General features: G+C 43.1%; 1 protein-coding gene across 1 annotated transcript in view; it reads right to left on the minus strand.

Annotated features, from left to right (window-relative positions):
- LOC143297117 (uncharacterized) overlaps positions 1 to 12,500 on the minus strand; it is a 188,800-nt gene that overhangs the window by 29,865 nt on the left and 146,435 nt on the right. The window contains exons 4-6 of the mRNA XM_076609291.1: positions 11,227 to 11,324; positions 8,998 to 9,147; positions 759 to 977 (exon numbers count right to left, since the gene is read on the minus strand). Coding sequence (XP_076465406.1) covers positions 759 to 977; positions 8,998 to 9,147; positions 11,227 to 11,324 — 467 coding nt within the window. The remainder of the gene's footprint in view (positions 1 to 758; positions 978 to 8,997; positions 9,148 to 11,226; positions 11,325 to 12,500) is intronic.

The following is a 12,500-nucleotide window of genomic DNA, read 5'->3' on the forward strand; positions in this document are numbered from 1 at the left end:
CAACCAGCGCGCTCAGATTCTCTCGCTTCCTGGAAGGACGCGTTACCTCTAGACCATCACACCACTAATAAAACATTAACTGGAAATCATATACAAACACAACTACATATACACACATAATAGGTGTTTGTACACTGCACGCGCACGCGCACTTACCTTTTCGTCAGTTGTACTGGATGATAATCAAACATAGACTGGAAAACGTATGCATGCAAACACCACTACATAATTATACACTATAAGTGTTTGAATAATGACGCGCACGCTCACTCACCTTTTTTTTTTTTTTTTTTTTTTTGCACTGGGTGATAATCAAACATGAACTGGAAATCATTTTCAAACACTACTGCATAATACACTGTATGTGTTTGCACAGCGCACGCTCACGCTCACTCACCTTTTCGTTGTACTGGACAGCCCCTGAAAACGGAGTACGGCTGCCTACATGGCGGGATAAAAACGGGCAAACACGTAAAAGCCCACTCGTGAACATAGGAGTGAACGTGGGAGTTGCAGCCCACGAACGAAGAAGAAGAAGAAGAGAAGAGTTGTACTGACTGATAATCAAACATGAACTGGTGGAAATCATAATATGCAAACACCACTACAGTGCACAAGCACGCTCACGCTCACTCGCCTTTTCGCCGCACTGGATATACAAAACACCACTACAGTGCACGCGCACCACCACAACAGTGCACGCGCGTGCACTGACGCAGCAGTAGTAGCGTACGCTTCAAGGCGCACGCTGCACTCACCTTTTCGTTGTAGAGCCTCCTGGACGTGTCGAAGGATTGGATGAGCGTGGTGGTGTGCGCCAGGAAGAGCGCGTAGCACGTGGCCCCGCTTAGCATGGACAGGATGGTCAGCCAGGTGTCCGACATGTTCTGCGGCGGGAAGCGCCCGTAGCCGATGCACAGCATGTGGGAGAGGGCCTTGAAGAGCGCCCACGTGTACTGCTCCGCCCAGTGGGCGTCCTGGAGGACAAACAGAATGAGCAAATGAAAATAAAATAAAATAAAATAAAATAATAGAAAAAAAAATTCAGGCTGACGTTTATTCAAAACCCTTTGACTGTCCTGCCCGTAAAAAAAAAATCAGGGTCTTCGTGATGTCACTGATGACAGCAAAAGAAAGAAAATAACCGTGGAAGGCTGAAAAATCATATATCTATGCTCTCTCTGTCTGTCTGTCTGTCTGTCTCTCTCTCGCTGTCTCTCTCAAACACACACACGCACACACACACACTCTCTCTCTATTTCACACACACACACACACACACACACACACACACACACACACTTTTTTTTCCAGGTTAAAGGCCCCGAAATCTTTGACATTGGAGGAAGGGTTTTCACAACAACAAAAAACAAAACAAAAACACACACACAAAAAAAAACAAAAAAAAAACAAAAAACAAACAAACAGTCTAGAAGTTCAAGTAAAGAAAGAATAAGGGACCCGAAGGAGTGGATCAAACAAACGTTGGGCGACTGATTCAGTGTTCATCAGTAGTCAAGGCATCGATGATGTTCTTGGGAAAGACATTTTCACTCCCGGTTTTCCTCAATTCATCCAGGTATAAAAGGAACTGAACCTGACAGCGGTTGGCGGGAGGAGCGAGTCAAAACGGCGGAAGGTGAGGATGGGGCCCCGCCATCCCATGCTAAGCCCCATACACAGTACACACGCCGATTTCACTGACCAGACGGCTGTAGCATTCTTTGGGACTGGTTTGTAGCATCTGATCAACCTTGTGTGTTAGACGAACAAGCAGGGTAAGAAAAGACCCTATTATGCACGAATGCAAGTCAGAGGAGTAAATATATTCAAAAGCGTCTGATAAATGGTTTTAGAAAATGCAAATCTATTCACTAACTGACTAACTAACAAACTAAGTAACTGGTAATCCTGTGTTATGTATTTGAAAGTCCGACAGGCCTGATGACGCACATGTACTCCGCCATCTACTCCCTTCCACTGAACACACACACACACACACACACACACACACACACACGACGTGAATCCAACAACCTCATCCCTCGACACCCCGCCCATCCCCACCCCCATATCACCCCACCCTACTCCTACATCTCCTACCCCTCCCCCTACACTATACCTCTCCCACACACGCCAAGCATTTTCCCCCCTATCGTCTGGTAGTGTACAAAGCCGCATGGCAAGACAGGAAAGAAGTCAGACAGTAGAGGAAAAAAAAACCGGAGGGGTTTGTAGCGGTGTGGTGATATCACAGACATTTGGGCCAACAGCAAAGTGAGAGCTGTTATACCAATGGTTTCTCCAGTCCATGGGAAATCACTTACAGCTTGGGCTTTTGTGAAGGACTATGATTCTCAAACTAGGAGGCAAAATTGCACTGGCTCTTAGTGCTGCAGCCTTGTGGGCTGGTTGGCCTTTGGGAACCATCCCAACGCCGACTGTCCTAAAACCCTCTTGGCCGAGAGAGTGGGGATGTAACTTGGGCAAGACGCTCTCCACTATAATCAATTTCTAGCCTAAATAGTCGGAACAGCAGTTGCCTCCTCTGCTGTTGTGATGGTCATAGTTGGACACGACTGACTATCATATATATATATATATATATATATATATATATATATATATATATATATATATATATATATATATATATATATATATATATATGGTGAAACCCTCTCCACCCACAGCACCGACAACTGGACCCGATTCACTCGCCAGAGCCCTTCTCAATTGTAAATGAGACTGCTGCAGGCAACACTACGTCCCGCCACTACACATAACTCATTGCCAACAAGAGAAAAGTATGGGGGGAGGTAGGGAGGGATAGGGAAATGGAAGGGTGGTGTGTGTGTGTGTGTGTGAGGGGTAAGGGGTGGGGTGGGGGAGGCCCAAATACCTACGTGGTATGACTTTTCTAACACTGAGCGGAGCATAACCAAGCTTTACTAACAACCTGGCCACACACACAGGAACTGTTGATATCAGTGTGTGTGTGTGTGTGTGTGTGTGTGTGTGTGTGTGTGTGTGCGTGTTCGCATCAGAACTGACATGATCGTCAGGCACGCGCGTGCATACACTCGTGTACACACACACACACACACACACACACACACACACACACACACACACACACACACACACACACACACACACACACATACACAGTCGCTCGCACGCGCACAATCATGTATCCGAACCACCCACACATACGTACTTCAATATGTCCACTAATCCCCTCGCCCCCACCCCACCCCTCCCTCCCCCTCACGCAATCACCTGTTATAATTTGCAGCACCGAACGAACCCATGTCACTAAATACCGATTATACCCCCTGTCCTTGCAGCCCTCTCCTTAATTTCCTGCCGACTATTTCTGATCCATGGTCTTAGGGAGGGGGTGGAGTGGGAGGGGTGGGGGTAGGTGTGGGTGGGTGGTCGTCATCGATTGAACGAGTTCGTAAGACTCTGGCCGCATGCATCTCAGATCGATGTGCTTCTCTGTTTCGATGTGCTTCGATGAGTACGAAAACGCAAGACGAACTGTTTTTTTTTTTTAGTTGATCAGGTAAATTTGTGGTCTCTGCATGGTTTGTTTATGCAACGATTTCACTTTTGATTTGGGAATCACCATCTTCGTCAGTATCATCATCATCAGCATCATCAGCATCATCATCGCCACCATCATCATCATCATCATCGTCACCAACATCATCACCATCATCATCATCATCATTATCAATAATGTCATCGTCATCAACGACACGAGCATTATAATCATCGTAGCCATCGTCAGTATCATCATTGTTATTGTAATGACGATGACGACGACAACGACTACGACGACGATGATGATGATACAATTAACGACGATAATGGTGATGACAAAGTTGATATTGACGACGACGACGACGACGATGATGATGATGATGACCAAGGATGACAAATACCATTACGTCAATATGAGATGATGAAACGAATCAAGCAAACACCAAAACTGACGACTGACGTTAGCGCGGAAGGGACCAAAAATAACCCCCCCAAAAAAACAAAAAAAACAAAAAAAACCCTGAGAATCGAAGCCACGGACCAACTAGCCAACCGCCAAACCAAACAGCCGTGGAATCGACTGACAAACCCAATATCTGACAGACTAGCCAATCAAGTGCCTTGTCTTGACAACCTTGGACTGATTGTCTGACTGATTGAATAAAGTGCGTATGATGGTGCTGTTTCTTTTCTTTTTTTTCTTTTTTTTTTCTTGTATGCCTGTCTGTCTCTGCCCCCCCCCCCCCTGCCCCCCTCTTCTTCTTTAGGTCTTTTGCGATACAGTTCACTCCACCCCCACCGCCCTTTTTTTTACAGCTTCTGAAGTTTTTACACCTTTACTCCAGTCTCCGTGTTTTGTCTATTTGTTCGTTTTAGTTCTACAATTATGGACATCGTTCTGATTTACTTAATCAACTTGCTATTTTGCTGGAATTTCCCGTCTAACCGATCGGAAGAGCAGAGAATAATAATAATAATACTAATGTATAATGATGGTGTTCCTTAGGTTCGCCTTCCATCACCAGCGAACTTTACGATGTTCAGAATATGATTTCTGTTCAATCATCCCACACTTGATTGGTTGAAACTGAGTTGTACTCAGAAAAAAAACAACAACAACAGCAAACAAACCAATACCAGACATGTAGCACACGAGTTAAACCATCATACCCCACAAAGACATGTGGATTGCATAACTACATTATGGAGAATGAGAGAATGCGACTTATACATTACATTGTCACAAAGTTCTTGCAATAAAACAGTGAGAACAAAGATGTCTCATGTACAAAGAGGAACAAAGAAGTCGGACCAAAAAAAAAAAAAAAAAAAGGTCTCACCTCCCTCAATCTCTAGTCATTTCTTCGCATTCCTTTTACGTCGTTTTACGAAACCCTAACCCCCGCACCCCCCACACCGAACTTCCACCTCTACCCCTTTATTTTTAACTCCACCAAAATATACCTTTCTCCGATCACTCAAACAGTTCCCCGTCCACTATCCCAGCTCTCTTTTCATTTCTCTCTGCAATCCTTATCCATCTCTCTCTCTCTCTCTCTCTCTCTCTCTCTCTCTCCCTCTTTCCTCCTCCTCTTCTCTCTCTCTCTCCTCTCCTCTGTCTCTCTCCTCCTCCTCCTCCTCCAATCTCTCTCTGTCTTTCTTCTCCTCCCCCCTCTCTCTCGTCCAACTCCTCCTCCTCCTCTCTCTGTCTCTCCTCTCCTCTCTCTCTCCCCTCCTCCTCCTCTCTCTCTCTCCTCCTCCTCGCTCTCTCTCTGTCTCTCTTCCCCCCTCTCTCTCTCTCTTGCCCGTAATCACTGCATGTTGGCTGACAAGAAAATGGAAAGGCCTAAAAGAATTAAGGGGTGTAAAAATCTGCTCAGCCCAACGTTTTTTCTTCCCCACCCGGTAACAGCCCCGTGACATCACTAATTCCATTTCCCAGGAACAAGGAAGTCGAATTATGCTTGCCGAGATCTGCCGCGGCATTTTGGAAAGCCACGAAAGGACCCAGTTTGCTTGCGCTCATGCACTAAATGCTTGAAGTCATGAAACACACTGTTCAAGGTTTCTCTTTTAAAGAATACTGTTAACAATGTTGCTTTAAAGTTTTCTGAAAGATAATTATTCGTACCAAATGCTTGAAGTCATGTTCATACCCTTCAGGGTCCCCTAAAAAAAGAATACTGTTAACAATGTTGCTTTAAAGTTTTCTGAAAGATAATTATTCGCACCAAATGCTTGAAGTCATGTTCACACTGTTCTAGGTCTCTTTTTAAAAAGAATACTGTTAACAATTGTTGTTTTAGAGTTTTCTGACATATAATTATTCCCACTAAAGGCTTGAAGTCATGTTCACACTGTTCAAGGTCTCTTTTTAAAGAATACTGTTAACAATGTTGCTTTAAAGTTTTCTGACATATAATTATTCCCACTAAATGCTTGACGTCATGTTCATACTGTTCAAGGTCTCTTTTTAAAGAATACTGTTAACAATGCTCTTTAAAGTTTTCTGAAAGATAATTACTTGCACCAAATGCTTGAAGTCATATTCATACTGTTCAGTGTCTCAAAAAAAAAAAAAAAAAAAAAAAAAAAAAAAAAAAAAGAATACTGTTACGAAAGTTGCTTGAAGAAAAGTTTCTGAAAGATAAATATTTTCTCCAAAAAGAACAGAGTTTAAACGGACTGGCAGTTCGCTTACCACAGACTTTTTTCTTTTCTTTTTTTTCCCCCAAAGTGATAAGTTTATCATTGGTGTGGGGCTTGAAATTCATCTTCTACGTTTTCGAATGGCAGTCGACTTTCCGCTCCAAAGCCCCCCCCCCCCTCCCCACTCCCCACCCCTCCTTCCTCCGAATTTTTTTTTTTTTCTTTTCATCCTGAAGCTCATCTTCTCCATTTCGACATTTCGATGCTGTGACATGCATGCTTCCTTTTAGTTCCCAGTTCCGATGCTTCCAATTCTCCAAGATTCATGGACTGCTAGCAGGGTCTGCGAGTTTGCTACACACTTGACATTTCAAACTGTAATGACGTTAAAGGGTAAGTGTCAGGTCGAGTGGATTAGAAATCGCAGGGGATGGGCATGTTGAGGGAGTGTGTGTATGTGTGGCGTGTGTGTGTGTGTGGGTGGGGGTTGGGGGTGGGGTGGGTGGGGGTCTTTTGAGATATACGCATACCGTACACACGCACGCGCATAAATACACGCACAGACCATCTGTGGCAGAATAGAGAATAAGAGGAGTGGGGGGTGGGGGGAGGGTGGGGAGCGAGTGCGGGGGAGGGAAGAGGGGGGGGTGGCAGAAGTTTGACACCCACACCCAGCCTCCCTCTTTATCATTCTTGAATTTGAACCGTTCTTTTCATAACTACACGTGCGGCCGCAAGGAATACGGTGTGCCCACTCCCCCCCCCCACCCCCACCCCCCTCGCTTCACCCCCACCTCCACAAATGAATGGGGGAAAACGCATGTGGTCCAACATAATCTGGAAAAAAAAAGGTGTGTTTATCCTCTCACCTGACATTTGAAAGAGTCACTCCACGCATCGGTAAACGATAGTTTCCTGAGTCTTACAATTCTTCTTCTTCTTCTTTTTTCCCCCCCTCTCACCCTTGTTTTCCTTCCTTTCCCACCTCTTTCTTCTTCCTCATCCTTATCTATCCCTGGAAAAAAAACACCCACTCTATAATCTCTGACCGGTCACTGACAGGCTGGACAAGTGAACGAGACATACGGGAGAGAAAATAGACGACTGCTGGTCGGTGACTTCCTCTTCTACAATTCCGATGACAGTCCACAGTCCCGCAAGGGTCGGGGACAAGAAGAAGAAGAAGGGAAGAAAGAAGAAGAAGAAGAAGAAGAAGAAGAAGAAGAAATACAACATCAACAACAAGAACAGCAATAGCATAAGATGGATGAGGAGGAAGAGGAGGAGAAGAAGAAGAAAAAGGAGGAGGAGGAGGAGGAGGAGAAGAAGAAGAAGAAGAAGAAGAAGAAGAAGAAGAAGAAGAAGAAGAAGAAGAAGAAGAAGAAGAAGAAGAAGAAGAAGAAGAAGAAGAAGAAGAAGAAGAAGAAGAAGAAGAAGGAGGAGGAGGAGGAGGAGGAGGAAGAAGAAGAAGAAGAAGAAGAAGAAGAAGAAGAAGAAGAAAAACAACAATAACAGCAAAAAGGGAAACACACACACACACACACACACACACACACACACACACACAAACCAAACGCACGCACACACATACGAAAAGAAACCCACACCCCAAAACAACAACGACAAGAACAAAAACAAACAATAATAACATCACGAATACAAAGAACGGTACAGAAAACAAGAACAGTCAGAACAAAACAACAACAAAAATGTGGGTGATAATACGATCGTGACCAAGGGCTGTTTACGAAGAACAGCAATAAAACAATGACACTAAGAACACACACACACACACACACACACACACACACACACCACACACGCACACAAACACACACAAAAGAAGAAGACTTTTTTTTTTAAATGTGGGAAATAATGCGATTAAAGCAGAACCACCAAAGGGGCTGCCACTGTCACTGCTACAACTGCTTTTAATCATGAACGTTGTTGTTCTACCTATAGGTTGATATCTTATCTGTTCTCTTACGGTGCTTATCGCACTGGTTGATTTGTGATTATTGTATGATATTGATTAGCATTAACTTTGTATCTGAGCATTTCATGTTCCTTATGTATTCATGATGAATGACTTTTAAAGTATGTAATCATTACATGTGTATGATTGCTATCATTGCACGAAAGGTCCTTATCAACTTAGCATTTCAGCATTTTATGTCTTTTATATTTTGTTTTGTAAAATTGTATTATTATTATTATTTTTTTTTTTGTCATTCATTTTATTTTATTTCATTTATTTCTCTTTATTTTCTTATTTATTTGTGTGTGTGTGTGTGTGTGTGTGTGTGTGTGTGTGTGTTATTTTATTTCATTTCATTTTATTTTTTTGTTATTTTATTTTATTTTATTATTTATTTAATTATTTTATCATGTGTGTGTGTGTGTGTGTGTGTGTGTGTGTGTGTGTGTGTTATTTTATTTCATTTTATATTTATTTTATTGGTGTTATTTTATTTCATTTTATTTATTTATTTATTTTATTTATTTATTGATTTATTTACTTATTTATTTATCTATTTTTTCCTCAAGGCCTGACTAAGCGCGTTGGGTTACGCTGCTGGTCAGGCATCTGCTTGCGGCAGATGCGGTGTAGCGTATATGGATTTGACCGAACGCAGTGACGCCTCCTTGAGCTACTGATACTGATACTGATACTTATATGTGTTTACACTGAGTGACTGCGATTCCCGTGTATTGTTTACTGGTAAAATACACCACACATGAATTTCCTCTTGTTGGTATAATAAAGTATTCTGTATTCGGCATACTCTGACTGACCTGCAGCTCCTCAATGGCCACCCAGCTGGCCTTGGGGAAGTCCTGCAGCATGGGAACCAGGAACTGCAGGCAGCCGTTCCAGTGGCCCAGCAGGAACATCAGGCAGATCAGGTTGAAGATGCGCATGAACTTGCCGGCGATGGCCAGGAACTGCACAAGACACGTGTAAAAAAAAGTGATGAAACTGATACTGATTGTGATGATACTGTTGCTACTACTACTACTACGACTACAACGACTACTACTAAGAATAACGCCTGTGGTAACTGTAATGGTAGTGGTAATAATGAAATTATTATTGTGAAAAATGATGATAATAATAATAATAATAACACTACTACCACTACTAGTAACAACAACAACAATGATAGTAATAATGATAATAACAATAATAATCATAAATCAGAGTCCACTGACAGCTGCTTTTAGGGACTCACCGTTCGTTTACTGTGTCATTCAGTCAGGACTGAGTCACGCGCACGCGCACGCGAACACATACGCACACATATACACATTAAAAACAAAAACAAAACCTCAGTCGTTCATTCGTCTATTATGAATGATAAATCATGTAAAACAATCATTCGATCATTCATCTAATTTGTATATAATGTCGTGTAAAATATTCATTCGTTCAATCATTTGATAATCAATTCTTTCTTTCATTATTTTATACGTGAACAAGCACACATATACATATTCAAAAAAATAAAATCAATCATTCATTCGTCTGGTGTGTATGATATATCATGTAAAACAATCATTCGATCATTCGTCTAATTTGTATATAATATCGTGTAAAATATTCATTCGTTCAGTCATTTGATTATCATTTTTTTCTTTCATTATTTTATACGCGAACGCGCACACATATACATATAAAAATTTGAAAAAAAGAAAAGAAAAAAAGCAATCGTTCATTCGTCTAGTGTGTATATCATGTCAAACAATCATTCGATCATTCATCTAATTTGTATATAATGTCGTGTAAAATATTCATTCGTTCAGTCATTTAATTACTAATTCTTTCGTTCCTACCTCCGCTACCCGAACCCCGCCCCCCCCCCCCTCCCCTATACCCCCTCCCCCAACATATCCCCCTTTCGACCTTCAACCATCTAAACACGAACTGCACTAGATTTCTTGATTTCCTGCCCAGGTCATCAACAACATTTATTTTTCTTTTCTCCCTCCCTTCCACCTTCTCCACCGACCCGCCCCCGCCCCCACCCCCACCCCCCACCCCACCCCTCTCCTCTCACTCTCTTACCAGCTTTCACGGAGTCTTTTACACACACACACACACACACACACACACACACACACACACACATACGCACACACACAACACACACACACACACTTAGAGTGACACTAATCACTTCATCAGCAGTTCCGCTTCACTCTTCCGTTACAAATCATCGACTGACTCTCTGCTACAAGTCGGCTGTCATTTCTCGTTCTCTATGTCTGCCTGTCTATCATCTATCTGTCTGTCTGTCTCTTTTATCCCCCCCGCCCCCTCTATCCTTCCCCACCCAGTCTCTGTCTCTGTCTCTCTTCCTCACCTCCCTCTCTCTTTCTCAACTCTCTGTCTTTCTACATATCTATCTATCTATGTATCTATTTATCTATATGTACACACACACACACACACACACACACACACACACACACACACACACACACACACACATATATATATATATGTGTGTGTGTGTGTGTGTGTGTATGTGTGTGTGTGTGTGTGTGTGTGTGTGTGTAAATATAAACAGAAAAGAAAATTGGACATGCATATATATATGTGATTCTCTCTCTCTCTCTCTCTCTCTCTCTCTCTCTCTCTCTCTCTCTCTCTCTCTCTCTCTATATATATATATATATATATATATATATGCACATCCAGTTCTCTTTTCTGTTCTTTTGTTCTTGTTGTTTTTTGTTTGTTTTGTTTTTCTATGCAGCAGGAACGATGACTTAGCTGATCACACTCACTGTCTTTCCTTATCCCACACAGGGGGCATGGTGGTAGACTTTTTTTTTTTTTCTTCTTTCCAGTGGCTTTGCGCTGTCTGAGCTGTATTCGGTGTCAGGTGATACACTGTGCACACACACACACACACACACACACACACACACACACACACAGAGGCAGGCACACACGATGTCCCGAACAATACAGACTGGAAAGTTTATCTAGTATTTGACTCGACAGACACTGCGGCTCACCTCTTCCCATTGCTGCACGTATCTCACCAGCCGGGACAGCCTCAACAGCCTCAGCAAACTCAGCAGTTTGGCCAGCCTCAGCATCCTCAAGGCTCGTCCTGCAGGACGAAGTCATGCCTTCATAATGTTCATCACCATCATCATCATCATCGTCATCATGATCGTCATCATCATCATCATCAGCAGCATCATCATTAGTCGTGACGCTGTCGATAGTACAAATGTCATCTCTTCGCGGCCACAACTTTAATAAGGGACAGAAGAGAAGGAGAGAGAGAGAGAAGAGAGAGAGAGAGAGAGAGACAGAGACAGAGACAGAGACATAGACAGACAGAGAAAGGGGGGGGGATGTGAGACAGACACAGAGGCACACCGAGAGACAAACACAGACAGAAAGACAGAGATAGAGAACGAGACGGACGCACACAAAGACACAGCATGCAAACAATCATTATCTCGCCATGGTCAGAACTTTGATAAGGGACAAAAGGTAAAATGAATGACATACAGAGAGAGAGAGAGAGAGAGAGAGAGAGAGAGAGAGAGACAGACAGACAGACAGACAGACAGGGAGACAGACAGAAATGGAGACACAGACAGATAAACAGAAACAGACTTTTACAGTTTTAGACATAAACTAGGAGAAATAGAGACAGGGAGAGAGACAGACAGATAAACAGACACAGAGACAGAGATTGTCAGATGGACAGACAGGGAAAGAGAGAAAGAGCCAGGAAGACACAGAAAGGGGTAGAGAGACAGATACAGAGAAAGACAGGGAGAGATAGAAAGGGAGAGAGAGAGGGAGAGAGGAGGAAGAGAGAGGAGAGATAAAGAGCTAGAGAGGAAGACAGACAGACAGACAGAGACAGAGAGAGAGGGGGGAGAGACAGCGAGAGACAGAGAGAAAGACAGAGAGAGACACAGAGAGAGACAGGTGATGCAGACAGACAGACAGACAGAGAATGACACATACATACAGATAGAGACAGAGAGAGGGGGGGGGGAGACAGCGAGAGACAGAGAGAGAGAGAGAGACAGGTGATGCAGACAGACAGACAGACAGACAAACAGACAAAGACAGAGAATGAGACAGACAGACAGAGAGAGACACAGAGAGAAAGGGGGGACAGCGAGAGACAGAGAGAGAGAGAGAGACAGAGAGACAGAGAGAGAAAGGGACAGGTGATGCAGACAGACAGACAGACAGACAGAGACAGAGAATGAGACAGACAGACAGATAGAGACACAGGAAGAGACACACACTAAGGCAT

Source organism: Babylonia areolata, chromosome 22 (genome assembly GCF_041734735.1).
Source record: "Babylonia areolata isolate BAREFJ2019XMU chromosome 22, ASM4173473v1, whole genome shotgun sequence".
Taxonomy (NCBI): Eukaryota; Metazoa; Mollusca; class Gastropoda; order Neogastropoda; family Buccinidae; genus Babylonia; species Babylonia areolata.